The 22,214-nt window shown below is 49.3% G+C and overlaps 1 protein-coding gene across 1 annotated transcript in view; it reads left to right on the top strand.

Annotated features, from left to right (window-relative positions):
- DYSF (dysferlin) overlaps positions 1 to 22,214 on the top strand; it is a 216,308-nt gene that overhangs the window by 52,501 nt on the left and 141,593 nt on the right. Inside the window, 10 exon segments of the mRNA XM_038561780.1 lie at positions 5,329 to 5,443; positions 6,675 to 6,767; positions 7,126 to 7,337; positions 9,979 to 10,107; positions 10,542 to 10,604; positions 11,441 to 11,491; positions 12,925 to 12,955; positions 13,543 to 13,658; positions 18,362 to 18,488; positions 20,271 to 20,374. Coding sequence (XP_038417708.1) covers positions 5,329 to 5,443; positions 6,675 to 6,767; positions 7,126 to 7,337; positions 9,979 to 10,107; positions 10,542 to 10,604; positions 11,441 to 11,491; positions 12,925 to 12,955; positions 13,543 to 13,658; positions 18,362 to 18,488; positions 20,271 to 20,374 — 1,041 coding nt within the window.

Here is a 22,214-nt window from a genome sequence, read left to right as displayed (position 1 = left end):
AGGGCCCTAGGCCAAGGTCACGTGGTTTGGGAGAGCATGGAGCTCATAGACATCCCATAGGAAGAAAATCTCAGCTCTGGTTATGTCTAGAGAAGGAGATAGGCAATGAGGTATGACATCACGGTGAAGGTGGGAGGTCCTGACCTGGGTGGGATCCACAGACATGCTGCTATAGATCCCCTATAGAGCTACAGGACTCTAGTATTAATCACCTGTGATCTTGAAGCAGTGGTCCTCAGAGCCTGTTCTAGGTCCTGGCTTTAGATCCTCTGAAGGTGCCGGGGATGTCCTTGTGGCTCCTTGATGGGTAAATAAAAGGTGGAGCTGGCTCTGTGCTGGGAGTCTCATTCAAGTGCCCAGACCCACCAGGATGTTGCCATTTCCTCAGGAGATTGGTGTGGGGCTCTCGGTATGGGGGTACCTGATACTCAGGAAACCCTGGGAAGGGCTGCCTGGGTGGTCTTCCAATGCCGGGGCTGTTGCTCCTTCCTGCTTCTCCTGCAGGCCTTCCCCTGAGCCTCCATGCTGAGGTGTGGCACCCAGGCCACGGAGTGTGGCAGTCGTTCTGCGGGCCCACCTCTGTGCTCAGCACAGAGTAGATACGAAGTCCCCTGGGGTGTGTGGAGGGGCTGGGTAGGCAGGGCCTACTCTGAGAAAAAGAAGGGGTGTTCTCCAAGGGAATCTGTTCCTAGCACCAGGGGACCTCAGTCACCAAGTGTTAAAAGAATAGGATGGGGTGCCAAGAGGCAGCCAAGCAGTGTCCCCTCCAAGGTCTTGCCCATCTCTCCTCACCTCAGTGGGGTCCACTCAGACCACTTGATTTAGCACTGTGGCCTGCAGCTCTGCCTGCCGCCCTGATCTCACTGGCTCTGGTTTACTTTTCTTTCTGACAAGTTTTATAAGTTTAATATCTATTTCATTTATTATTTATTGTCTATCTCCCCTGCCAAGATGTCAGCTCCATGGGGACAGAAGCCTTTGCTTTGTTCATAGAAGAATCCCCATATCTTGAAGAGCTTGGCCCTTTGCAGGTGCAACGTATTTATTTGTGCAGGGAATGAATAAGCAAATTCATGGAGGAATGGGTCAGGCCCCGTGTGTGTGGGGGGGGGGGGGGGGGGGGGGAACGACACCCTCCAACCTTTCAGATTCCTGCCCAGCTTAGATTGAGCCAAGCAATCACCTCATGGGCTGTTAGGCCCTGCACTTGGTTTCTCTGCTATTGCCATCTTGAAATTCCTAATAAAATTTTAACAAGGGACTGTATTTTCATTTTGCACTTGGCCTCACACTACTTCTGGAGAGTGGGAATCAGCATGAATGGCGGGGGGTGGGGGAGTGGTGAGGGGCTTTTTTTGTCTGAGTGAGATTCCTATGATTAGAGCAGAAGCAGGTTTCGGAGATTTTTAACCTTTTTATTTTAAAATAATTTAAGTTTTAGAGAAAAGTTGCAAGAGGAGTACAAAGAGTATTTTGTTTTAAACCCTTTGAGAGTAAGTCGCCAACGTCCTGGCCCATCACCCTGAATTTACTGTGTATTTTCTCTGATGAAGGACTTTTTCCAAAGAAACCTACAGCTTTCAGAGATTGAGGAGATGAATTATTTCTTTTTTGGTTGTATATTTATTGCCTTCTTAATTTTTTTTACATTTTTAAAATTTAAATTCAATTTGCCAACATATAGTGCTCATCCTATCCCTCCACTAAGCCCTCTGATTAGTGCCTGTCACCTAGTTACCCCATTCTCAGAAAATGAATGTTGATACAGCGCTACCATCTGAGCCACAGACCCCCATTCGAGTTCATCAGTTTTTTCAGCAATGTTCTTTGTAGCAATATCCAAGTAAGGATTATATGTTGTATTAGTTGTTTGTCTTTAGTCTCCTTCCCTCTGGGAGAATTCCTCATTCTTTGACTTTTACAGCCTGTGACCTTGACTTTGGCTAATACAGGCCAGTTATCCTGTAGAATGTCTCCCCTTTTGGGTCTGTTGGAGGTTTCCTTGTGATTAGATTTATTTCAAAAAAAATTTTTTGGGGGGCACTTGGGTGGCTCAGTGGTTGAGCGTCTGCCTCTGGCTCAGGGTGTGATCCTGGGGTCCTGGGATGGAGACCTGCATTGCGATCCCTGCAGGGAGCCTGCTTTTCCCTCTGCCTGTGTCTCTGCCTCTCTCTGTATGTCTCTCATAAATAAATAAATAAAATCTTTAAAAAAACTTTTTAAAAAAAGGTTTTATTTATTTAAGAGAGATTGAGAGCCCAACTGGGGTGAGGGGCAGAGGGAGAGGGAGAAGCAGACTCCCCACTGAGTGGGGAGCCTAATGCAGGGCTCCATCCTAGGCCCCTGAGATCATGACCTGCGCTGAAGGCAGACACTCATCTGACTGAGCCACCCACGTGCCCCCCTTGTGAATAGATTTAGGTTGAGCATCTTTGGCAGGAAGAGAACACAGTGAATATGTGCTGCCCTCGTATTCTAATTAATGTGCTCTTAACCTTGAGCATCTGATTAACATTGCCTTTGCTGGCTTTCTCCGCTAATCACCAATCCATTCCCTTTTCTTTTTTTTTAAATTTTTTATTTATTTATGATAGGCACACAGTGAGAGAGAGAGAGAGAGGCAGAGACACAGGCAGAGGGAGAAGCAGGCTCCATGCACCGGGAGCCCGACGTGGGATTCGATCCCGGGTCTCCAGGATCGCGCCCTGGGCCAAAGGCAGGCGCCAAACCGCTGTGCCACCCAGAGATCCCTCCATTTCCTTTTCTAATAAGAATTCTGGGGGGGAGGTGACTTTAAATACTCTGGTATTTAGTACCTTGTGACTTTAAATACTCTGCTCCTCACCCAACTTTTACCTGGCAGTTTTTACATCCATTGCTGTTTACTTGGTTAGATTAATTATTGTTTTGATTGTTGTCAAGTAGTGATACTCTGAGCCCATTATTTTTTTCTGCATTTATCAGTTGGTATTTCACTATAAGGAAAAGATTTCTTCTGTCCTATTTATTTCTGTGTAGATTAATACATTCCTATTTTATTCAATGGTTTGATCTGCTACTATATTTATTTTCATATTTAAATTGTACCAGATTTGGCTAGTGGGAGTCAGTGAGAATAGTTTTCTATGTCCTTCGGATATGTTTCTATCATTCTTTGAGTATTTCCTTGCTTTCTGGTACAAAAGGGCTCCAGAGTCCTCTACTTTCCCTGGCCTAACCCTAGAATTAGTTACTTTTCCAAAGAACCAACTTGCCTTTGGATGAAGTGGGGGAAAGCCCCAGGATGGTCGTCAAAAATTCAGCTGCCTGGGTCCACTCTAGACCCACTCTAGACCTGCTGACTGGAATCTCCAGGAGTCTGGGGTGGCTGTGAGTAGGTCTGGACAACCACCCCTCCTGGCTGCTGCCTTCCCCCACCTGAGTGGGGCCCCAGAAGCTGTTCTTTCCTTTTTGGGCTCTAGGAGGTTAGAGTGTGAGGCCGGCTGCCTGCTCAAGTGGCGACACCTGCTGGTGGTTCTCAAACCTGGCAGCAGGCACTGAGGGCCTGCCTTGCTTCCAGGACAGAAAGGGTCTCATTGCCCTCTGGCCCCACTCTGGGTCTCCTGGGATGGGAAGCTGGCTCTGGCTGGCTTCCTTCCTTAGCGTTCCGAACCCTGTCCTTCCACTGGTCCTGCCATCCCTTAGCCTGGCTGCCCCAGTCTGGGGGTTCAAGTCCCAGACCTGGAGCCATCCAGTACGTCTGCCCTTTCTGTCTCAGGACCAGGATTTGCCCCCAGAAGTCTCTGGAATCCCTAATATTACTCAGTAGAGATGTCTAGTGAATGATACTGAACCTCTCAGAGGATATTATGCATTATTAACAATTATCTTTGGGCAGCCTGGGTGGCTCAGTGGTTTAGCGCTGCCTTCAGCCCAGGGTGTGATTCCGGAGACCCTGGATTGAGTCCCGCATTGGGCTCCTTGCATGGAGCCTGCTTCTCCCTCTGCCTGTGTCTCTGACTCTCTCATGAATAAATAAATAAAATCTTAAAAAAAAACCCAGCTAATTATCTTTATAAAGGATTTGTCAAAATCCTGGGAAATGCTTACTAACATAAGTAAAATATAAAAGCATTTTAAAAAGATTGGAGAGAATTATATCAAAATGTGAATGAAGGTAGAATTATGGAAATTTGTTTTCTCTTGTATTTTCTTTTTTCTTTCTTTTTTAAGAATTTATTTATTTGAGAGAGTGTGCATAAGTGTGCGAGTGAGTGAGGGATGAGGGAGAGGGAGAGAATCTCAAGCAGACTCCCTGCTGAGCATTGAGCCCTATGCAGGGCTTGATCTCAACACCCATGAGATCATGACCTGTGAGATAATGGCCTGAGCTGAAACCAGGAGTCTGTTGCTTAACCAACTGAGCAACCCAGGCACCCTGCATTATTTTTTTTTCCTCAAGGATTCTGTACACTCTAAACTTTCTTAAATAGAACATATTATTTTGATCCATAAAAAGGCTGCCCCAGGAGGCCTGCTGAACCTATGGCACCAGGGAAGGCTGGGCCAGACCCCCACTGGTCTAGGAGCTAGAAGGCTGGAGAGCCTGCTGAGGGGCCCTTTGAACACTGTAGGTCTTTTTGGAGGGCGGTGCATCCGTGGGGTGAAAACACAGAGCAGGCTTTCCTGGTCCATGAGAATGGAGTGACTAGTCACTGTCCTCTTGGCTGGTCAAAGCTGGAACAGCTGAAGTTGAGGTGGGGGACAGGGGTGCTTCTGGGAGGGAAGAGGGCTCAGAAAGGTGATCAGCACCCTGGGACTCTCTCAGAGGTAGCTGGCACCTGAGCAGAGCAAGGCTGAGCTGCCTATGGAGAAGCAGGGGAGGGCCCCACAGCTAAACAGAGGGGCCAGGGGGCTTTTTCCCGAAGAAAGGCCTAGGCTGAGGGTTTAAAATCCTGCAGGAGAGGTTGAATTGCTGATCCATTTATAAAAGTTTATGATGTGCTTTATCAGCTCATTTAATCCCCACTTGACCCTACGAGGAAGGTACTATTGCTGTTAGCACCCTCATTTTACCGGTGAGGGAAGGGAGGCATGGGGAGGTTATCGGGCTTGACCAACATTGCTCGGCTTCTGAGTGGTGGAAGCTGACTCCAGATTCTGTGCTTTGGACCACCTGACCATGCTGATAGGCCCCTTGGGGTGGCTTTGCCCCAGCTGCCTGCAAACCTGACCCCTGTCAGAGCCATTTTCTTTGGTGAAGGAGTAAAAGGGACTGGAAGGATGCTGGCCGGTGGTGGTCCGAGGCCAGTGTACTAACCTGCTGCCCTCTACCCCCATCTCTTCCAGGCCTCGCTGGTCCTGCAGGTGTCCTACACTCCACTCCCTGGAGCCGTGCCCCTGTTCCCACCTGCTGCATCTCTGGAACCCTCCCCGACTCTGCCTGACATGGATATGGGGGCCGGTGAGGAGCCTACCCTGGCAGGGCCCCCGGGAAGAAGTCCAGCAGCAGTGCTTGAGTCTGGGTGTGGGACGCCTTAGTGAGGCTTCGGCCAGCCTCTGCTGCCTTCCCCAGGCTGGGGGCTGCCCAGGCCCAGGGAAGAGAGGACACCAGTGGGTGGGGAGTCCTGAGAGCTGCCTTCTGCCCTGCAGAGAGAGTGCTACTAGAATGAGCATGAGGAAGCCCTCCTAGGGAGGGGCCCTTTGCAGGCTGCTGCTCTGCACTGTGCTCTCTCCATGGGTGGGAGCTATGGGAGGGCATGTCTGTGCTGGGGTGGAGCCTGTCCTGCTCCTCAGAGGTGGATGCTTCCCTGCTTTGGCACTTAGTAGACCTTTGGTGATGGCACGTGACAAAAGAACTGGGTTTTCCTTGAAAGAGCCTTGGGCCAATGGCAGGGGACATGAGTTCCTTTCTTGACGTTGGCACCAGGTAGCTGTGTGACTTTGGGCTGGCCGCTTTCCCTCTTGGGGCCAATAGTCTATCATTTGTGAAATGAGCAGGCTGAGTTGGCAAGTTCCAAGGTTGCCTCAGTTCTCTTCACTTGCCTCTGCTGGCCTTGTCACAGAAGGATCCCGCCCAGGGTGCTTGGTGTGCCAGTATGAGGGCTGGTGAGACCCCATGTGGCCCAGCCTGCTGGAATGTGCAGGAAGCTGCACAGATGGACCAGGCGGGGACTTGGCCATGGGAAAGAGTCTGCAGTTTCTCTCCCCATGGAGGGAGCTAGAGGCAAACACGGCATTAACACCCGAGCAGCCCCTGGTGGGGGTGTACCCTAAGCCTGGCCTGCCCAGGCATCCTGGAGCTCCACGCTGGCTGAGCTTGGTCATAGAGAGGTCAAACTGGACTGGGGCATGGGTTGCTGGGGAGGGCAGGCAGTGGGCAGAAAGAAGGGGTGCTTCGGGTGACAGAGTGAGGAGGGTGAGGGGTCCGTGTGCTCTGGGACCACCTTGGAGGTGGGTCTGTCAGAGTTAGGGTTCGGGCCACTCAAGCAAGGATCCCCAAAGTGACAAATTCCCAGTCCTTCCTAGCAAGTTGGTGAGAAGGGACAGTCTCTGACAGACATGGGAACTGTTCCAATTTTGTACCAGGCTGGGGCAGGTAGGGAGAGCAGGCTTGGGGTGGGGATGCCCTAGGTTGGCTACCCTCACCCGCTCCCTCCTCCCCTCCTGGGGCTGTGCCCTTGCCCATGTGCCAGGTGGGGGACAGAGCCGGGCTGAGACTTGGTCCCTGCTCAGTGACAGCACCGTGGATACAAGATACTCTGGAAAGAAGTGGCTGGCCCCCACGGGTGAGACGCGGGTCAGGCTACCCCGATCCTGATCCTTCCACCTGTAACAGGCTTGTCGCTGCCATCTGTCAGCTCATGAGCGTGGGGCGAGGTGGCCAGAGGGGCTGATCCAGCAGACGTGGTGGGGAGGGCTAGGGCCATTCTGTTTCCTTCCTGTTGACTAACTGGACAGACTGCCCTCACGTTTCAGCTGTTGGAAGCTCTTCTTCTTTCTCCCTTATCCATCCCAGCTCACTGACAGGAGGGGAGATGGGTGGTAGAGCTTGGCGCCCAAGCCCTTTGGCTCCTCCATTGGCTGGGCAGGGTCCTGGGCTCGGGACCAGAGGGACCAGCCCTTACTAGCACCCTTTCTGCCCAGACACAGGAGGAGAGGAGGACACTGAGGACCAGGGGCTCACTGGAGACGAGGGAGAGCCATTACTGGATCAGAGTGGCGTCCCAGGCCCTGGGGCTCCCACCACCCCGAGGAAGCCACCTTCCCATCTGCCCCCCTACCACCCTGGGAGCAAGAGGAAAAGAAGTGCTCCCGCAGCCAGAAAGCTGCTGTCCGACAAACCGCAGGACTTCCAGGTAATGGGCTGACTCTCTGACCACAGTCTTTTCTTTTTTTTTTTTTTTTAATTTTTATTTATTTATGATAGTCACAGAGAGAGAGAGCGAGGCAGAGACATAGGCAGAGGGAGAAGCAGGCTCCATGCACCGGGAGCCCGACGTGGGATTCGATCCTGGGTCTCCAGGATTGCGCCCTGGGCCAAAGGCAGGCGCTAAACCGCTGCGCCACTCAGGGATCCCCACAGTCTTTTCTTTTAGCTAATGTCTGTCCAGCCTGGGGCAGGTCCTAAGGGCTCTCCTAGGCTGGAGTCTGGGGTTTCCCTGGACCCCTGGGGGAAGATGAAGAATGAGCAGGCCCTGGTTTAGTTCTTTAAAAAGTTGGGGGTAGGGTGGGGATCCCTGGGTGGCTCAGCGGTTTAGCGCCTGCCTTCGGCCTAGGGCATGATCCTAGAGTCCCAGGATTGAGTCCCAGGATCAAGTACCGGGATCGAGTCCCGCATCGGGCTCCCTGCATGGAGCCTGCTTCTCCCTCTGCCTGTATCTCTGCCTCTCTCTGTGTGTGTCTCTTATGAATAAATAAATAAAATCTTAAAAAACAATAAATAAAAAGTTGGCAGGGGGAGGGGGCAGCCCCAGTGGCTCAGCGGTTTAGCGCCACCATCAGCCCAGGGTGTGATCCTGGACACCCGGGATCGAGTCCTGCGTCGGGCTCCCTGCGTGGAGCCTGCTTCTCCCTCTGCCTGTGTCTCTGCCTCTCTCTCTCTCTCTGTGTCTCTCATGAATAAATAAGTGAAATCTTTAAAAAAAAAATTTGGCAGGGGCGCACTGCAGAGATTCAGCATATCTTTACATTTGTTATGCGGTTTCCAACTGGGGTTTATCTGGCCAGCTAGCTTTTTGCTACTCATAGTGTGGTCCTTCGACCAGCAGCAGAAGCAGTACCTGGAAACTGGCTGGGAACATAGACCGCCAACTCTGTGAGTCAGAATCTGCGTTTTAACAAGATCCCGAAATCTAAGCTCTGTCTGGCTCTCTTTTCTTTCTTGATCCATTCCCTTCCTTATAGCCATGGATTCTTTGGAAGGCCACATAGAATTTGAATTTGTTCAAGCTCTTCACAGAATAAAACTGTTAATATTAACCCTTTGGCATATTTTATTTTTTAAAAGGTTTATTTATTTGAGACAGAGAGAGAGAGCACGTGTGTGTGAGCAGGGGGAGGGCAGAGGGAGAAGGAGACAGAATCTCAAGCAGATTCCACGATGAGATGAAGCTTGATGCCGGGATTAATCGTCTGGCCCCAAGATCACAGACCTGAACCAAAACTGAGAGTTGGCTGCTTAACCACCTGAGCCACCCAGGCGCCGTAACCCTTTGGCATATTTGAATCCAAAATCCATCCCATTTTATTTGTATTTTATTTTGGTCCTTTGCTTATTCTTTTTCTTTTCTATGAAATTTCCCATGTTGGTGGAATTGCATTTAGTGATATTGAGCTCTTCAGAAGTACTTTTAAAATTAAAAACAGGAAACTTAGCTTTTCACTAAGTGTAACAAATTATAAAAATACATTTTAGTCCTAAATTGTGGTAATTTAAGCAAAAGTTCTAGCTGTAACCACTGTGTATTTGCCTGAGAGACAAAATTCTCACATTATTGTTTTTAGTTTAGTCTCAATTCAAGTACTTACTGCCTTTTTCCTCCTTTGAATATTAATATAGGTTTATTGTAAAAAATTTATAAAATACAGGAAAATGAAGAGAATAAAAACATGGATCTACCTTCCCATTGTTATTAATAATATATTTTTCTATAGTATGGCTTTTAAAAAGAGTGTTGATCGATCCATCAATAAATCACCTCTGATTAAACTTAAAACCAGTAAACATCTTATTTTTCTATGAAAATTGTCCTAATATTTTAAAATCTCAGGTTTTAAAATATTTTGCCTTGGGGCAGCCTGGGTGGCTCAGCGGTTTAGCGCCGCCTTCAGTCCAGGGTGTGATCCTGGAGACCCAGGATCGAGTCCCACGTCGGGCTCCCTGCATGGAGCCTGTTTCTCCCTCTGCCTGTGTCTCTGCCTCTCTCTCTCTCTCTCTCTCATGAATAAATAAATAAAATCTTAAAAAAAAATAAACATTTTGCCTCAATTTGGAAGCACAGATATTCCCGAAAACTTTCTTTACTTAAAGTTTAGTGGATAAAACTCTCAATTTATTTCTCAGAACATGAGAGAACATTGTATCTCATAAAGCACAAAGTAGGGTCACTTCTCTATAGAAGGTCAGCCTCTGAGGGGACTGTCAGTGAAGAATGTCCAGGCCACCTAGATGTGTTGGTGTCAAGGGGTCTTGAGGGAGGCCTTGTGCCAACAGCCGCATGAAATGATCTGGGATCTGGGTCCTTGGCCCAAGCCTGGAATTTGATGCTGGGAGCTTGCTTGGGGCAGCATGACAGCTCTTGCATGGAATTATGGAATTTTATAGATGCAAGGGACCTTGGTAGGAAAATACGACTGTTTCTGTAATGCTCTTCCTCATAACTTGTTCATGCCCTTCCCCAGAAGCCAGCAGTGAGAATGGCCCCTGAGATTTCCAACTCTCCTGGGGCCTGACTGCTTACCCTCTTCATCCCACTCATTCCTCCTCTTGGCTTTCAGATCAGAGTGCAAGTGATCGAGGGGCGCCAGCTGCCAGGGGTGAATATCAAGCCTGTGATCAAGGTCACTGCTGCTGGGCAGACCAAGAGGACACGGATCCACAAGGGAAACAGCCCACTATTTAACGAGGTAGGAGGTGCTGGCTCTTAGGACTAGGACCACGGTGGCCCTTACAAATTGAGAGTGCACAGCAGATATCCCACAGCCCATTTGGTTTTTGTAGAGTGTTAACTCTGTTGACACAGAGATGTGCTGGGTCCTGAGTAGGTTATCTGAGGATGTGGAGGAAGAGTTCTAGCTCTTATTCCTGCCTTGGGCTCCCAGAGCTCCCCATCTCTGACATGCTGTAGGCCCAGCCACCCACCCTGTCCCTGCGATGACAACTTCCATGAGGTTAAGGGTGGGATACCCCAGAACTTGTGGAATCCCCAGAGCTCACTGGGTAGACCTCAGTCCACACTTCTGTGTGAACAGACCTGAAGGCTGGGGGTGGTGGTTGACCCTCTCCTCAGTCCCTGGGGGCAGCAGGCACTCATTTGTTTCCCTTTGGCCCTGAACCACAGACTCTTTTCTTCAATGTGTTTGACTCTCCTTCGGAGCTGTTTGATGAGCCCATCTTTATCACGGTACGTCTCAGCAGTCAGCATTTTCTGTGGGTTACATGTTCACTCATACATATGTCACCGTGCATGTGTGTATGTGTGCATGTCAGTGTGTGTGTGTGTGTGTGTACGTACCTGTTGTGCGTGTGAGCATGAGAAAGAAGCCATACGACCCAGGGCACCGGTGATGTGGAGCAGCTCACCGGCAAGCTCTGCTGGTCACAGAAATATCATTGGCAGCTCAGATGGAGGCAACAACCAAGCGGGGAACCTCCACTGCCCAACACCCTCACAGGGGCCACAGGTCAGGGTCCTGAAATCATTCTTTTTTTTTTTTTTTGAAAAAAATATTTTTATTTATTTATTCATGAGAGACACACACAGAGAGAGGCAGAGACACAGGCAGAGGGAGAAGCAGGCTCCACGTAGGGAGCTGGATGTGGGACTTGATCCCAGGACTCCAGGATCACGCCCTGAGCCGAAGGCAGACACTCAACCACTGAGCCACCCAGGAGCCCCAGCAGTATAGTTTAGTTGTTGAAGGTGTGGGCTCTGGAGCCACTGTCTGGGCTCTGGTCCTGCCTTGCCTTTTAGGGGTTGTGGATTCTGTATAAGTCCTGTAGTCTCTCTGTACCTTTGTTCCTTCATCTGTAAAATGGGGACGATACTCGTCCCTATTTATGGGGTTCATGTGAGTGTTAAACATTGCTCAGAACAATCTCTGGAACAGAGCAATCGCTCTATGTAAGTGTTGGCTGTTACTGTTTGGGAGGGAAGAGATGTTGTGTTGGGTCCTGTCTGGGCCAACATTTACTTGTAAATGAGAGTTTTAATTTATTTCCCTCCCCCATCCCCTGCAGGTCGTAGACTCCCGTTCTCTCAGGACAGATGCTCTCATTGGGGAATTCCGGGTAACTTATTTTATTTTCTTTGAAGGCAGTTAGTTCTTGCTAATTCATGTTAGTGGAGGCTCTGTATATAATGTGCAGAAGCTGGTGCTTTAGGGGTCCTATTCCTTTCTGGTCTGTGTTGGGGAAATATAGTTAAACAAAAAAAGACAAAATCTTCTCTGAAGTCAGAAATCCTCTCCACAAAGGTCATAGACAAAGAACAGACTTTTATTATCGAATAAATATCAATCCAGAAGGTGATGCACATGACAGGAAATGCACCGGGAGATTTCTCAGGTAAATGATCTGAAAGAAAGGACGGAGAGGGAAATCTCTTCCCATGTGTCTAACAGGGGGTGTTGAGCTTCTTACTTATGATTCTTATTTGTCCTTACCTCTGGGAAGACAGCATGAAATTGGTGGTGAGGTGACCCTCTTCCTGATTCTGACTTGGGCCAGCTCTGTGCCCTGCATGCACCCTCAAGCTGGCTTGGGATTGGAGTCTGGGGGGATCAGGGTGGGATGCAGGGGAAATGGGGGAGCCTGACCCCCCATTTGTCCCCCAACAGTGCAGAAACGAGGAGTGCACTGCAGAGAACCAAGGACTAAGTAGGACACAGCTCTCAGGGAGGCATCACCAAGTCTCAGAATGCAAAGACAACTAGCAATGGAGACCTTCACGAATGGTGTTTTAATGCAATTCTCACTGATTTTCTTGTTTCTGAATCTTCAGGCCTTTATCAACTGGAAAGAAGGGGTACAGGCTTATTTTAACCTCCCCTTGCTATCCAAATAAAATATGGCTCCTTCTATGGGAGGTAGTCCAATATAGAAAATGAAGTCAATTTTCCTGGAGAAGCAGTTTTAAAAACAATGAGATTGAACCTGAGTCATTTTGTAATAAATGCAGTTCTATGTCTTGAGTCTCTAATCTTTGAAGCATATTTTTGTTCTGAGAACCCAGAGGTTAGGGTAGAAAATTATTTTCTTTTTTTTTGTAATTACAAAAGTAATCCACGATCAAAAAAAATTCTTTTTAGATTAGTTTTAGCTTCATAGCAAAATAGAATGTAAAGTACAGAGTTGTCATGTACTTCCCAGTGGCCGCCATGCACATCTCACTGATCTATGATTTTATATGGAAAATTATGAAATACAGGAAAGAAAAACTAATGAAGTAAATCTACCACCTAAGTCTACCAGCCAGAGATAGCACAGTTATCATTTTGTTGTGTTTCTTTTGCTCTTTCTTTCCTATGCATAGAAATATCTTACCAAACTTTGATAAAAATGTATTGTGCTCTTTTTTCCATGTAATGTCAGCTGATGAACATTTCCTCATGTCTCCAAATGGTCTTCAGAGCATGATTTTTAATGTGATGGCATAATGCACCATACTTCATCTAACCCTCCAGGAGCAAGAGTTTGATTTGTGTTTCTTGGTTTGATTTCAGATGGATGTGGGTACCATCTACAGAGAGCCCCGTGAGTCACGTCCTCATCACCTTGACCATATCCTTGCATTTTGGTTCTGGAGGCTGTAAGGGACAGCTATTTGGGACAACCACCTTTCTTCCTTGAGGGTTTTGGAATTTAGAGGCAGAGTCATCCTGGAGATGAGAGCTGCAGAAATGAAGAGAAGGCAGGCTTTCATCTTCCAAGTAAACCAGGCCCTCAGAGAGATCAAACCTTCACGTGGGTCCCAGCTGGCTCAGTCAGGGATGCTAGATCTGGAAGGCCCCAAGCAAGGGCTGTTGGAGATGAGGTCACCTCCTACAGGGGTGGGCCATTTTGATAACAAGTCTAGGATTTCTCCACACTGTGGCTTCTTTTTTGGTCTGGTCACTTCCTGAGAGGGAGATAAATGGCCTGGGATCTGGCTTTGGCAGCTTCTTATAGGTGCCTCTGTTGACATTTCTGACTTGAAATGAACATTCAAAGTCTGGCCTCCATGTTCCTGTGAATAAATCCCTCATCTTGACTCAAATAAAGTCGGCCTCAGGCTCTTGGATGTGGTTGCAGACTTGGGTCCTTCCAATTTGGCCATCACCAATGGATGTTGTTTCTCTTAGGACATGCTTATCTGAGGAAGTGGCTGCTACTCTCCAACCCTGATGACTTCTCTGTTGGGGCCAGAGGTTACCTGAAAGCAAGCCTTTATGTGCTGGGGCCCGGAGATGAAGCGCCTGTGAGTATACTGCCTAGGTCCTCCTCATGGCTCCTCCAATTGGTAGGAGAGGCACCAAACAAACAAAAACACAACTTGAGTTATTCTGATCTAAAAAAAAAAATACATGCTAATTATGAGAAATGTAGACCACGTGCAAAAATATAAATAAAAAATGAATCACTCATAATTCTACCATTCAGAGACAGCTGTGATTCCTATCTTGCTGCATATCCTCCCAGGAGGATGTACATATGTATTTTTCTACTTTGAAAAAAATTGGTATATTTTAGAGAGAGAGAGAGTGCATGGGTGGGAGGGGCAGAGGGAGAGGGAGAGAGAATCTCAAGCTAACTCTTTGTGAGCATGGAGCCCAACGAGGGGATCTCATGACCCTGGGATCACGACCTGGGCCAAAACCAAGAGTTGGATGTTTAACCTACTGTGCCACCCAGGCGCCCCATCTATTTTTTTTTTATTACTTTTTAAAACTGAGATATAATTGACATATAACATTATATTAGTTTCAGGCATACAACATCACGATTCTTTATTTGTATATATATTGTGAAATGATCATCACAGTAAGTGTAGTTAACATCCATCACCTTTTGTGGTTTCAAAAATATTTTTTTCTTGTGATGAGAACTCTTAAGATCTGTTCTCTTCAGTAACTTTCAAACATGCAATAGACTATTATTAACTTGAGTCTCCATGCTGTATATTACATCCTCATGGCTTACTTATCTGCTAACTGGAGGTTTGTACACATTGACTCCCTTCCTCCTGTCCCCTTTCCCCCGCCTCTGGCAACTACTGATCTGTTGTATATTTTTCTTTTTTGCAAAAATGGGATCATTCTCTATATTCTACTCCAACCTGAATTTTATCACCTGAGAATATACCATTATCATCTTTACACACCAGTAAGTCAAGTTCAAGTTGGAGATGGGAAGAATGATGAGAAAGGTGTGCAGAGTTGGGGAGGTATTGGCATCTTTGTATGTTTGGCAAAAAGAGAGAAGGTTTGGAATAGTTGTGGGAGAGGAATGAAAAGTTACTTCCAGGTAAACAAAGATTTCTGAGCCTACCTGAGTGCAGTGCCCACCCTGGGTTGGCAGCTTTGTGGTAGAGCCTCATGATACTCGGTGGCCTGGAAGCAGGAGGATGGATGGCAGAGGTGTTGGGCGTGCACAGGGCAGGACTAGTGGAAGCACAAGAATGAGATAGCCTGGGCATTGGGACATGGCTGGTGGTGCTGGGTGGGCAGGATGCAGGAGTGCAAGGCTTTGCGCTGATGAGGGGGACAGAGAATAGCAAAGGGCTGGGGAATGCACATTTATTGAGCACCTCCAGTGTGCCAGGCTATGTTGGGAGCCCCGCTCTGAGTGGGAGGTTGGAGCAGGCCAATAGGTTGGCAAGCTATATTCAGAGACGGGTTTTAGTGGTCAAGGTTTTGCTAGAGGAAAGGCTCTGAGTGGCTGGAGATTTGAGATATGGCCATGCCTCTAACAGCCGAAGGGCAGGGGAGATTAAGGTGCTGTTGGTGGAGGAAGGGGACCATGTTGGTGAATGACTTGACCACATAGATATTGATTATCTTATGGGAGAATTGGAACTCAAACAGGCAAGTGGTGAGGCAGGTACTGAAGTCATCAAGGAAAGGTGAGCATGTGTCCTCGGCTTGGTGGATGGTAGAATGAGAACTAGGGGACAGAGTGGCACATGTGGGTGATGGGCCTTCTGGATAAAAGACATGGTGGAGTGATGGTGGGTGCAGGTGCAAGGTGTGGCCTTCTCTTCCCAGCCTGTGATAGCCAAGAGGAGAGGGAGAGGCAATAGTGGGGAATGCAGATCTCCAGGAGAACAGAGCAGTGAGAGGCAGAGGGAAAGTTCTATGATGATGTCAGGAATAGCAGACTGATGACAAGGGCTCCACAGTGGAGAGGGTTAGGGGATGGAGAACCCAGGGTTCTATGCTGTGCAGGGGGCTGATGGAGCTCCAGTGGACGAGCCCCACCCAAAGGCACCTGTCCATCTCTCTCATTCCATACAGTCCGGTCCTGTCCTTCTGTAGCATGTCTTTCCGAGACATTGTGCCATCTTGCTCCTTCTCATGGCATTTCTGAGTCTATTATCTTTTCCTAAAACATTTATTTCTCCTCTTCCTGTTAATTGGAACCTTGCTTTTTCCTGATGAAACCACTTCTTTTGAAACCAACTCAGAAAAAAGCCCCTACTTTCTGGTCCGACTCTCCATGGGTTCTGGAGTGGGAGGAGCAGCCATCTCTGGTTTCCTCTGCAGCCTCCCAGCCAGCAGCTCTTCCCAGCATCAGCACTGCCTCCTCCTTCAAAGGCTGCATCGCTGGTTGTTTTCCCCTCTTCTGGGCTGTTACCTACCCCTGGCATAGACAGAGCTGTCCAGGGGCATCCCTGCTTGCAGATTCTCATCTTTGCCATTGTCCTGAGGTGTGACACATCCTCTCTGATGAGCCACCAACATCTGATTTTTTTCCTTTAAGGCCCTGAGCTCAGAAATCCCTCTCTCCACCACTCTTTGCCTTTTTTCTCTGTCGCCCCAGCTGAATGACAATCCTTCTTTCCTGGTGTTACAGCCCCCCGATCCCTCTGTTTGCCCAGCCCATCAGTGCCCTTCTGCCACTCTCCAGCCTGAACCCCATTCTCCATCACAGCTCTCACCATGTGCTTACTGGTTCCATACTAGGGGTTTCCTGCCACACCTCATAAACCCACTGTCCCCCACTGTCTACACCACTCCTTGGTCCGTTTTGGTGACAGAAGTCACCTGGAAGTGCTGGCTAGATGAACATGGGTGCTATCAACGTCTTCTTTGACTTGGTTGTGGTTTACTCCTTATCCCATTCTCCACAGTGGCTGTTTCTAAACTTTGCTGTCTTTCCTAAGCCCCAACCTCTGTCTCCTTAGGCAGAGCTGCACAGTGGTGAATGATGTAAACCCTTGGAGCTCCCTTGATCCTCATTCCTGACTTCAGTTGTCTTCCCTCCCTTCCCCATCTTCCTGCCTCCTTTGTCATGTGCTTGAATCCTCCGCCATCTTGTTCCCTCTGCCTTCCTGGTGTCTTCTCTTCTACCCTTGGATCTGTACCAGGCTCAAGATTTCCCCACCTTCAAACATCTTTGTCCACATCCCCCATTTCTCCCACCGTTCTCCAAGCTGCTTGCAGGCTGCTTCCAGGCATGACCAACTTCTTCAGGGAGTGTGCCGGGTTGCTCTTCCCTACTCCTCTACCAGCTGCTCATTCCTCCTCCTCTTCACTAGGATTCCTGCCACCTTCCTTCCCTGAAACCATATGCTGGATGGAGGGTTACCATGGCTAACCTCAGGGGCTCTTTTCTGCTATTAATCTGCTCCTTTCCTCCATAGTATTTGATTCCAGAGCCCATGACTTATTTTAAACTCTCTTCTCCCTTAGCATTGGTGATTCTCTCAAGTCTTTTTCTCTTTCTTAAAAATATGGATCCTTCAAATTCAGTGGCCGAGTAAAATTCCCTCCCTTGCCTCTTTGCTGTGTCCTTGACCCTCACTTTCAAGGAGTCCATCTCTGTCCATCTGAGACCCCTAAATCGTTCATGTCCAGCTTGGCTCTTCAGAGCTCCAGACACTCAGTTTCAGTTGCTCTGTAATAAAGCCACATTAATGCGCCCATCAGGCCCCTCTAGTTTCACATGTGAAAACCCAGGATCACCTGCTGTGTGCTTCTCACAACTGCACCCATCCTGGGGTAGGTGACATCTTAGGAGATGGCACCATTATGTACTCAGTCTTCATGGCCAGAGGCCTGATTTCATCCCTCATTCCTCAATCCCACATCAGTCAGTTCACATGCAAGTGGTTGGTCAGTCTTGTTGGTGTGACCACCTCAGAGCATGCTTCTCTCTCCCATCCCAAGACGAGAGTCCAAGGTCTTGCTCCCCTCATATCTCCCCTGGGCCACTGTGTGAATTAAGATATAGGTTCAAAGATACCCTGAATCATAGGCATTAAGAAGGATAGAGGTGTGCTTCTTTCCCTCCTAAATGCCTGGGGAGGCAGTTCAGAACTGGCATAGTGCTCCCACAATGACCAGAGACCCAGGCTCCTGGTCTTTGTCCTATAGTCATCATCATGCAGCTCCCATCTCATGGTTCGCGATGGTTGCTCCAGTTCCCATCATCAGGTCTGTATTTCCAGCCAGTGGAATGGCAGGATAGGAGCTTGCTTTAAGGGGGGCTTTCCCTGTGAGTGAGCTCCATGGGGGCAGGACCTCTGTCTGCCTGTTCACTGCTGCATCCCTCCTCCTTCAGCACATCCTGGTGGTCACTCACTAATACCAAATATTTGTTGAGGGAACGAACACATGTTATTGAAGACAGAGAGGCCAGTTTAGACCTGTCACTTCTGCACTCTTGTTAATGGGTGGAGCAGGAAGGAGGCCAAGGTTCGTGAATGCCCACCATGTGCATTTATGCATTATGGAAGTTGATTTGCCCAGCAGTCTGTGAAGTCTGTGTTACTGTTTCCACTGTCCAGGTGAGGAAGCAGAGAGTCTCGGTGGGGAGGAACCTGCCTGAGATCCCACGTTAGTAAGCAGCAGGGCGAGATCCACCTTTCTTTAAAATGTACCGTGTAAGAGATGTCAGTTGAAGAAGGGAAAATATTGTGCTCAAGAGCTCTTTAAGGAATCATATGTGGTTGCATTGTAGCTGGAGAGAAAGGACCCCTCTGAAGACAAGGAGGACATTGAAAACAATCTGCTCAGGCCAACTGGCGTGGCCCTGCGAGGAGCCCACTTCTGCCTGAAGATCTTCAGAGCGGAGGACTTACCACAAAGTGAGTCTGGGTTGGAGGCCTAAGACTGAGATTATGAGCGAGGTCCCTAGGCTGGGGAAGAAGTCACTGAGGTGTTGGCAGGACTCAGTTTTGCGACGGATGAGAAACCCATCCACTTGGTGAGCCATCATGTCGGTTTGCCTGGGACTGTCCTGGTTTCAGTGCCAAAAGTCCCCCATCCTGGGAAACCCTTCAGTCTCTGACCACCCGGGGCAGTGGGTCATCCTAGCTGTGGCCATGTCCTTATCCTCCCAAGAGAGACAGTGTGACCCCTGCCTGGTTTTTCATAATGACTGGCCCTGCACCACCCCCATCCCCTGTGGGCTCAGTGAATGCTGGCGGAACTATGCTGAATATTTTAAAGTCTTGAGTGTCAATCCAGGCACACATTAGAACGACCTGGGGATCTTTAAAGGTGTACAGACCTTTAAAGGTGTACAGGCCCCCCCCCTTCCTCTGTTTCACACTGACTGGCTATGGAGTAGGGTTCACACACTGGGTATTGTTAAAGGGTAAGCCACTGTTTTGAAGCATGTATTGGCATCACCAAGCAGTTCTGTCCATAGCAGAGTCAGGGAGAGCATTTGCAACTTAGGTCCCTGTTTATAAGTTTTGCATAAAGCTAATTATTTGAGGTTTTGCTCAAACTTTGACTAATGACTCAATAAAAGAAACACATTCCTTCTGTACAAGCTTCACTGTAGCAAAATCATGGGGAAAACCTTTAAGTAAGTAATTGGTATTAGATGGGCATTACAATACATGCTTAATAATATTCTTCATTTATTGGCTGACACTATGCAGAAGTGAGGCTGGTGAGCGCCTGCAGAGGGCCGGGGAAATAGAAATGTTTGCTTTGTTCATGGTGAATGTGCTTTGTATTTAATTCTCTGCAATCTTGTTTAAATATAAATAAAAAGAAATAGGTGGTAAATAGGACATCACTATTTGCTAATCGTTGTTATCTGTCTTATTCATGTACACAGCAGCTGGTATATAATCTGTAACTGTCTCCTCCTCTCATTCATACACACATAGACTTTGATACATACTAGAAATATACATGTGCACATATCCATCTATCTGCGTATACATTTGTAAATAATATGACTAATTCAGTAAAATATTGGTTTGCAGCAGCATAGTTAAACATTCTTTTTTTAAAAAAAGATTTTTTTTTTTTTTTTTGGTTTTATTTGAGAGAGAGAGAGAGCAGCAGCAGAGGGAGAGGGAGAAGCAGGCTCCTCGTTAAGCAGGGAGCCTGATGTGGGGCTCGATCCCAGAGACTCTCGGATCACGACCTGCGCTGAAGGCAGATGCTTAACCAGCTGAGCCACCCAGGTGCTCCCAAAATTCTTTAAAAATAAAAACACCGGAATTAACCTGTTGGTTAACATCAGACCAATCACTGTGCTATGGACTTAAAGGAAATGTCAAACAGGCACCAATGATGGGATACTATTATAACAACTTCCAGCCTTTTTCTGGATTGTTACCTGCCCTTAGTGATGTAGATTGCTAATCAATCAATCAATCAATCAATCAATCATTTGGTGGCTCCATTTGGAAACTGCTTGAGAGCAGGGGCAGGAACAAAGCTGTTCAGGCTGGTAAGGGAGGAGTGTGTGTCCTCAGGAGCTGCTGTTCTGGGGCTCCCCAGGCTGACGGGGTGCCACAGCGTCTCTCTCAGGGAGTCTCAAGACTGAAGAGAGGGAAGGAGGTGGAAAGTCAGGTTTTGGAGGTTGGACGGCAGGCGGGCACTGACTAGCATGTTCTCCCCAGTGGATGATGCCGTGATGGACAATGTGAAGCAGATCTTTGGCTTTGACAGCAACAAGAAGAATTTGGTAGATCCCTTCATGGAAGTCAGCTTTGCGGGGAAAATGGTAAGGAGCAAGGAAGTGGGAGGATTCTCTTGGGAGGGTGACCACCAAGTGTCCCCGTGGATGAGTGCTGAGCAGAGTGAAGGCTGATGTGAGGCACGCACATAAGAATGTGCATTTGGAGGGGCTGACTGGGTGACACATGGTGAGAGACTCACCCAGGCCTGGCTCTCCGGGGCTGCCATGCACACGCCTGTGGATGGCTCTGCTTGGGGTGCCTGAGACACACAGGTAGTAGACACGGGGTGGACAGACAGTGGACAGATAAAGGACGGTTTGGGGGAAAATTAAGCGGTAGCATGCAAACCAGACGTGAAGGCATAAAATAGGGAAACTTTAAAGAAGGTAACAGAAACATAATGATTATTTTAAAAAACTGTGGCAGGAGTGGAGTGGAGAAAGTCCACTCTGGTGGGGGCCCTAGGGATGAGTCACATCTCTCTTCCCTGCAGCCTGCCTTTCTGCCCAGAGGCAGGGCTGTAACTGGGGCTCCCGTGGGCCCCCTCCCTCCAGCCCACCCCAGGCAGGCAAGCCCTCTCCAGCCTCCTATGCCCATCCGTCAGGCTCCCCCTGGCATCTGGGCCACCACCGGGCTTCAGCCTTACCCCTCCACGGCGGAGTCCCACAACTCCCACCCCCACCCCCACAGCCCCAGACCTTCCCGGGTCTCTACATCTCTATCTGCTGCCCCCTGGGCTCTCTGCCCCGCCTGCCCCCTCCCGAGAGCCTTCATCCTTAGCCGGTACCACCATCAAAGGCGGAATACGTGGGCCAGGCCTGCTTCTTCCCTTTGTTCTAACCTCCTCACATCAAACACGCCCCCCCCCCCCCCGCCCCGCGCCCCGCCCCCCGCCCCTTGCTCTGGACCTCACACCTGCTCCAGGGCCCTTCCCTCCCCTCCGCCCGCCGTCAGTCTCTTCCCAGGACCACGCAGCAGCCTGGGGTTCATTCTCTCCTCTGGGTTCTCCCCACAGAAAGCCCCAGAATAATCCGTCTAAAACAGCCCCGTTTGCACAATGAAGCTCAAACCGCACAATCCAGCTGAGCTTTCTTGAACTTTCTCGCCCGCCTCTCCCTGGCTGGAGTCAGCGCCCTTTGTGCTCCGGGGCGTGGCGCCCCCTGCCGGGAGCACGCAGCCCTGCAGCCGCGGCCGGGAGCGTGCAGCCCCGGGGGCTCCCTGCCTGCACCCCGGGGCGCACCTGCTGCTGTGGCCTCGGGTCCCCGCGTCCCCAGTCCAGCCGCTGTCAGCCGTCCAGCCGCCCCGCGCCCATCAGCCCGAAGCACTCGTGGGCCCTCGGCGACCCACGGAGCCCGAGGCCCCCTGCAGCCGGGTTTCCATTCCTGCCCGGTAATCAGCGTCTGTTTCTCCGACTTGTGGGCGAGAACCCGGTCCTATTATTTAGCTCCAACCTCAAAGCAGAGATCACGGTGGAAATGGTGGGGCAATGACAGGTGGGCGCAGACTGGCCGCGCTCCCAGAGCCCCCAGCCCCTGCCCCCGCGAGGGGTGGAGGACGGAGCTCGGAGGTCGTGCCAACCTTGCGCAGGGTTCCACCTGCCGCAGAACCAGGGCTGGGAGAGCTGAGTCCCTTGGCTTGCAGGAAAATTGCCCCGGGGCAGGGGAGAAGGACTGAGAATTTGGGCTGGGTGGCGGGAGAGTGGGGGCCTTGCGGCCCGCTCCTCCTTTGCTCCCCAGGCAGAGGTGCGCAGGGGGAAGAAACCCCGCAGGTGTTAATAGGACAAGGGGGAGAAGTTTTAAAAATGAACAATCAACACTAGAAGTTGAGGGTGGTGATGGAGGTGGTGTGGGTTCCCATTCACACAGCACTTGGCCATTTTCCTTT

Source organism: Canis lupus, chromosome 17 (assembly GCF_011100685.1).
Source record: "Canis lupus familiaris isolate Mischka breed German Shepherd chromosome 17, alternate assembly UU_Cfam_GSD_1.0, whole genome shotgun sequence".
NCBI classification, from domain to species: domain Eukaryota; kingdom Metazoa; phylum Chordata; class Mammalia; order Carnivora; family Canidae; genus Canis; species Canis lupus.
The sequence above is the reverse complement of the archived record's forward strand: the minus strand, read 5'-3'. Positions and strand labels throughout refer to the sequence as shown.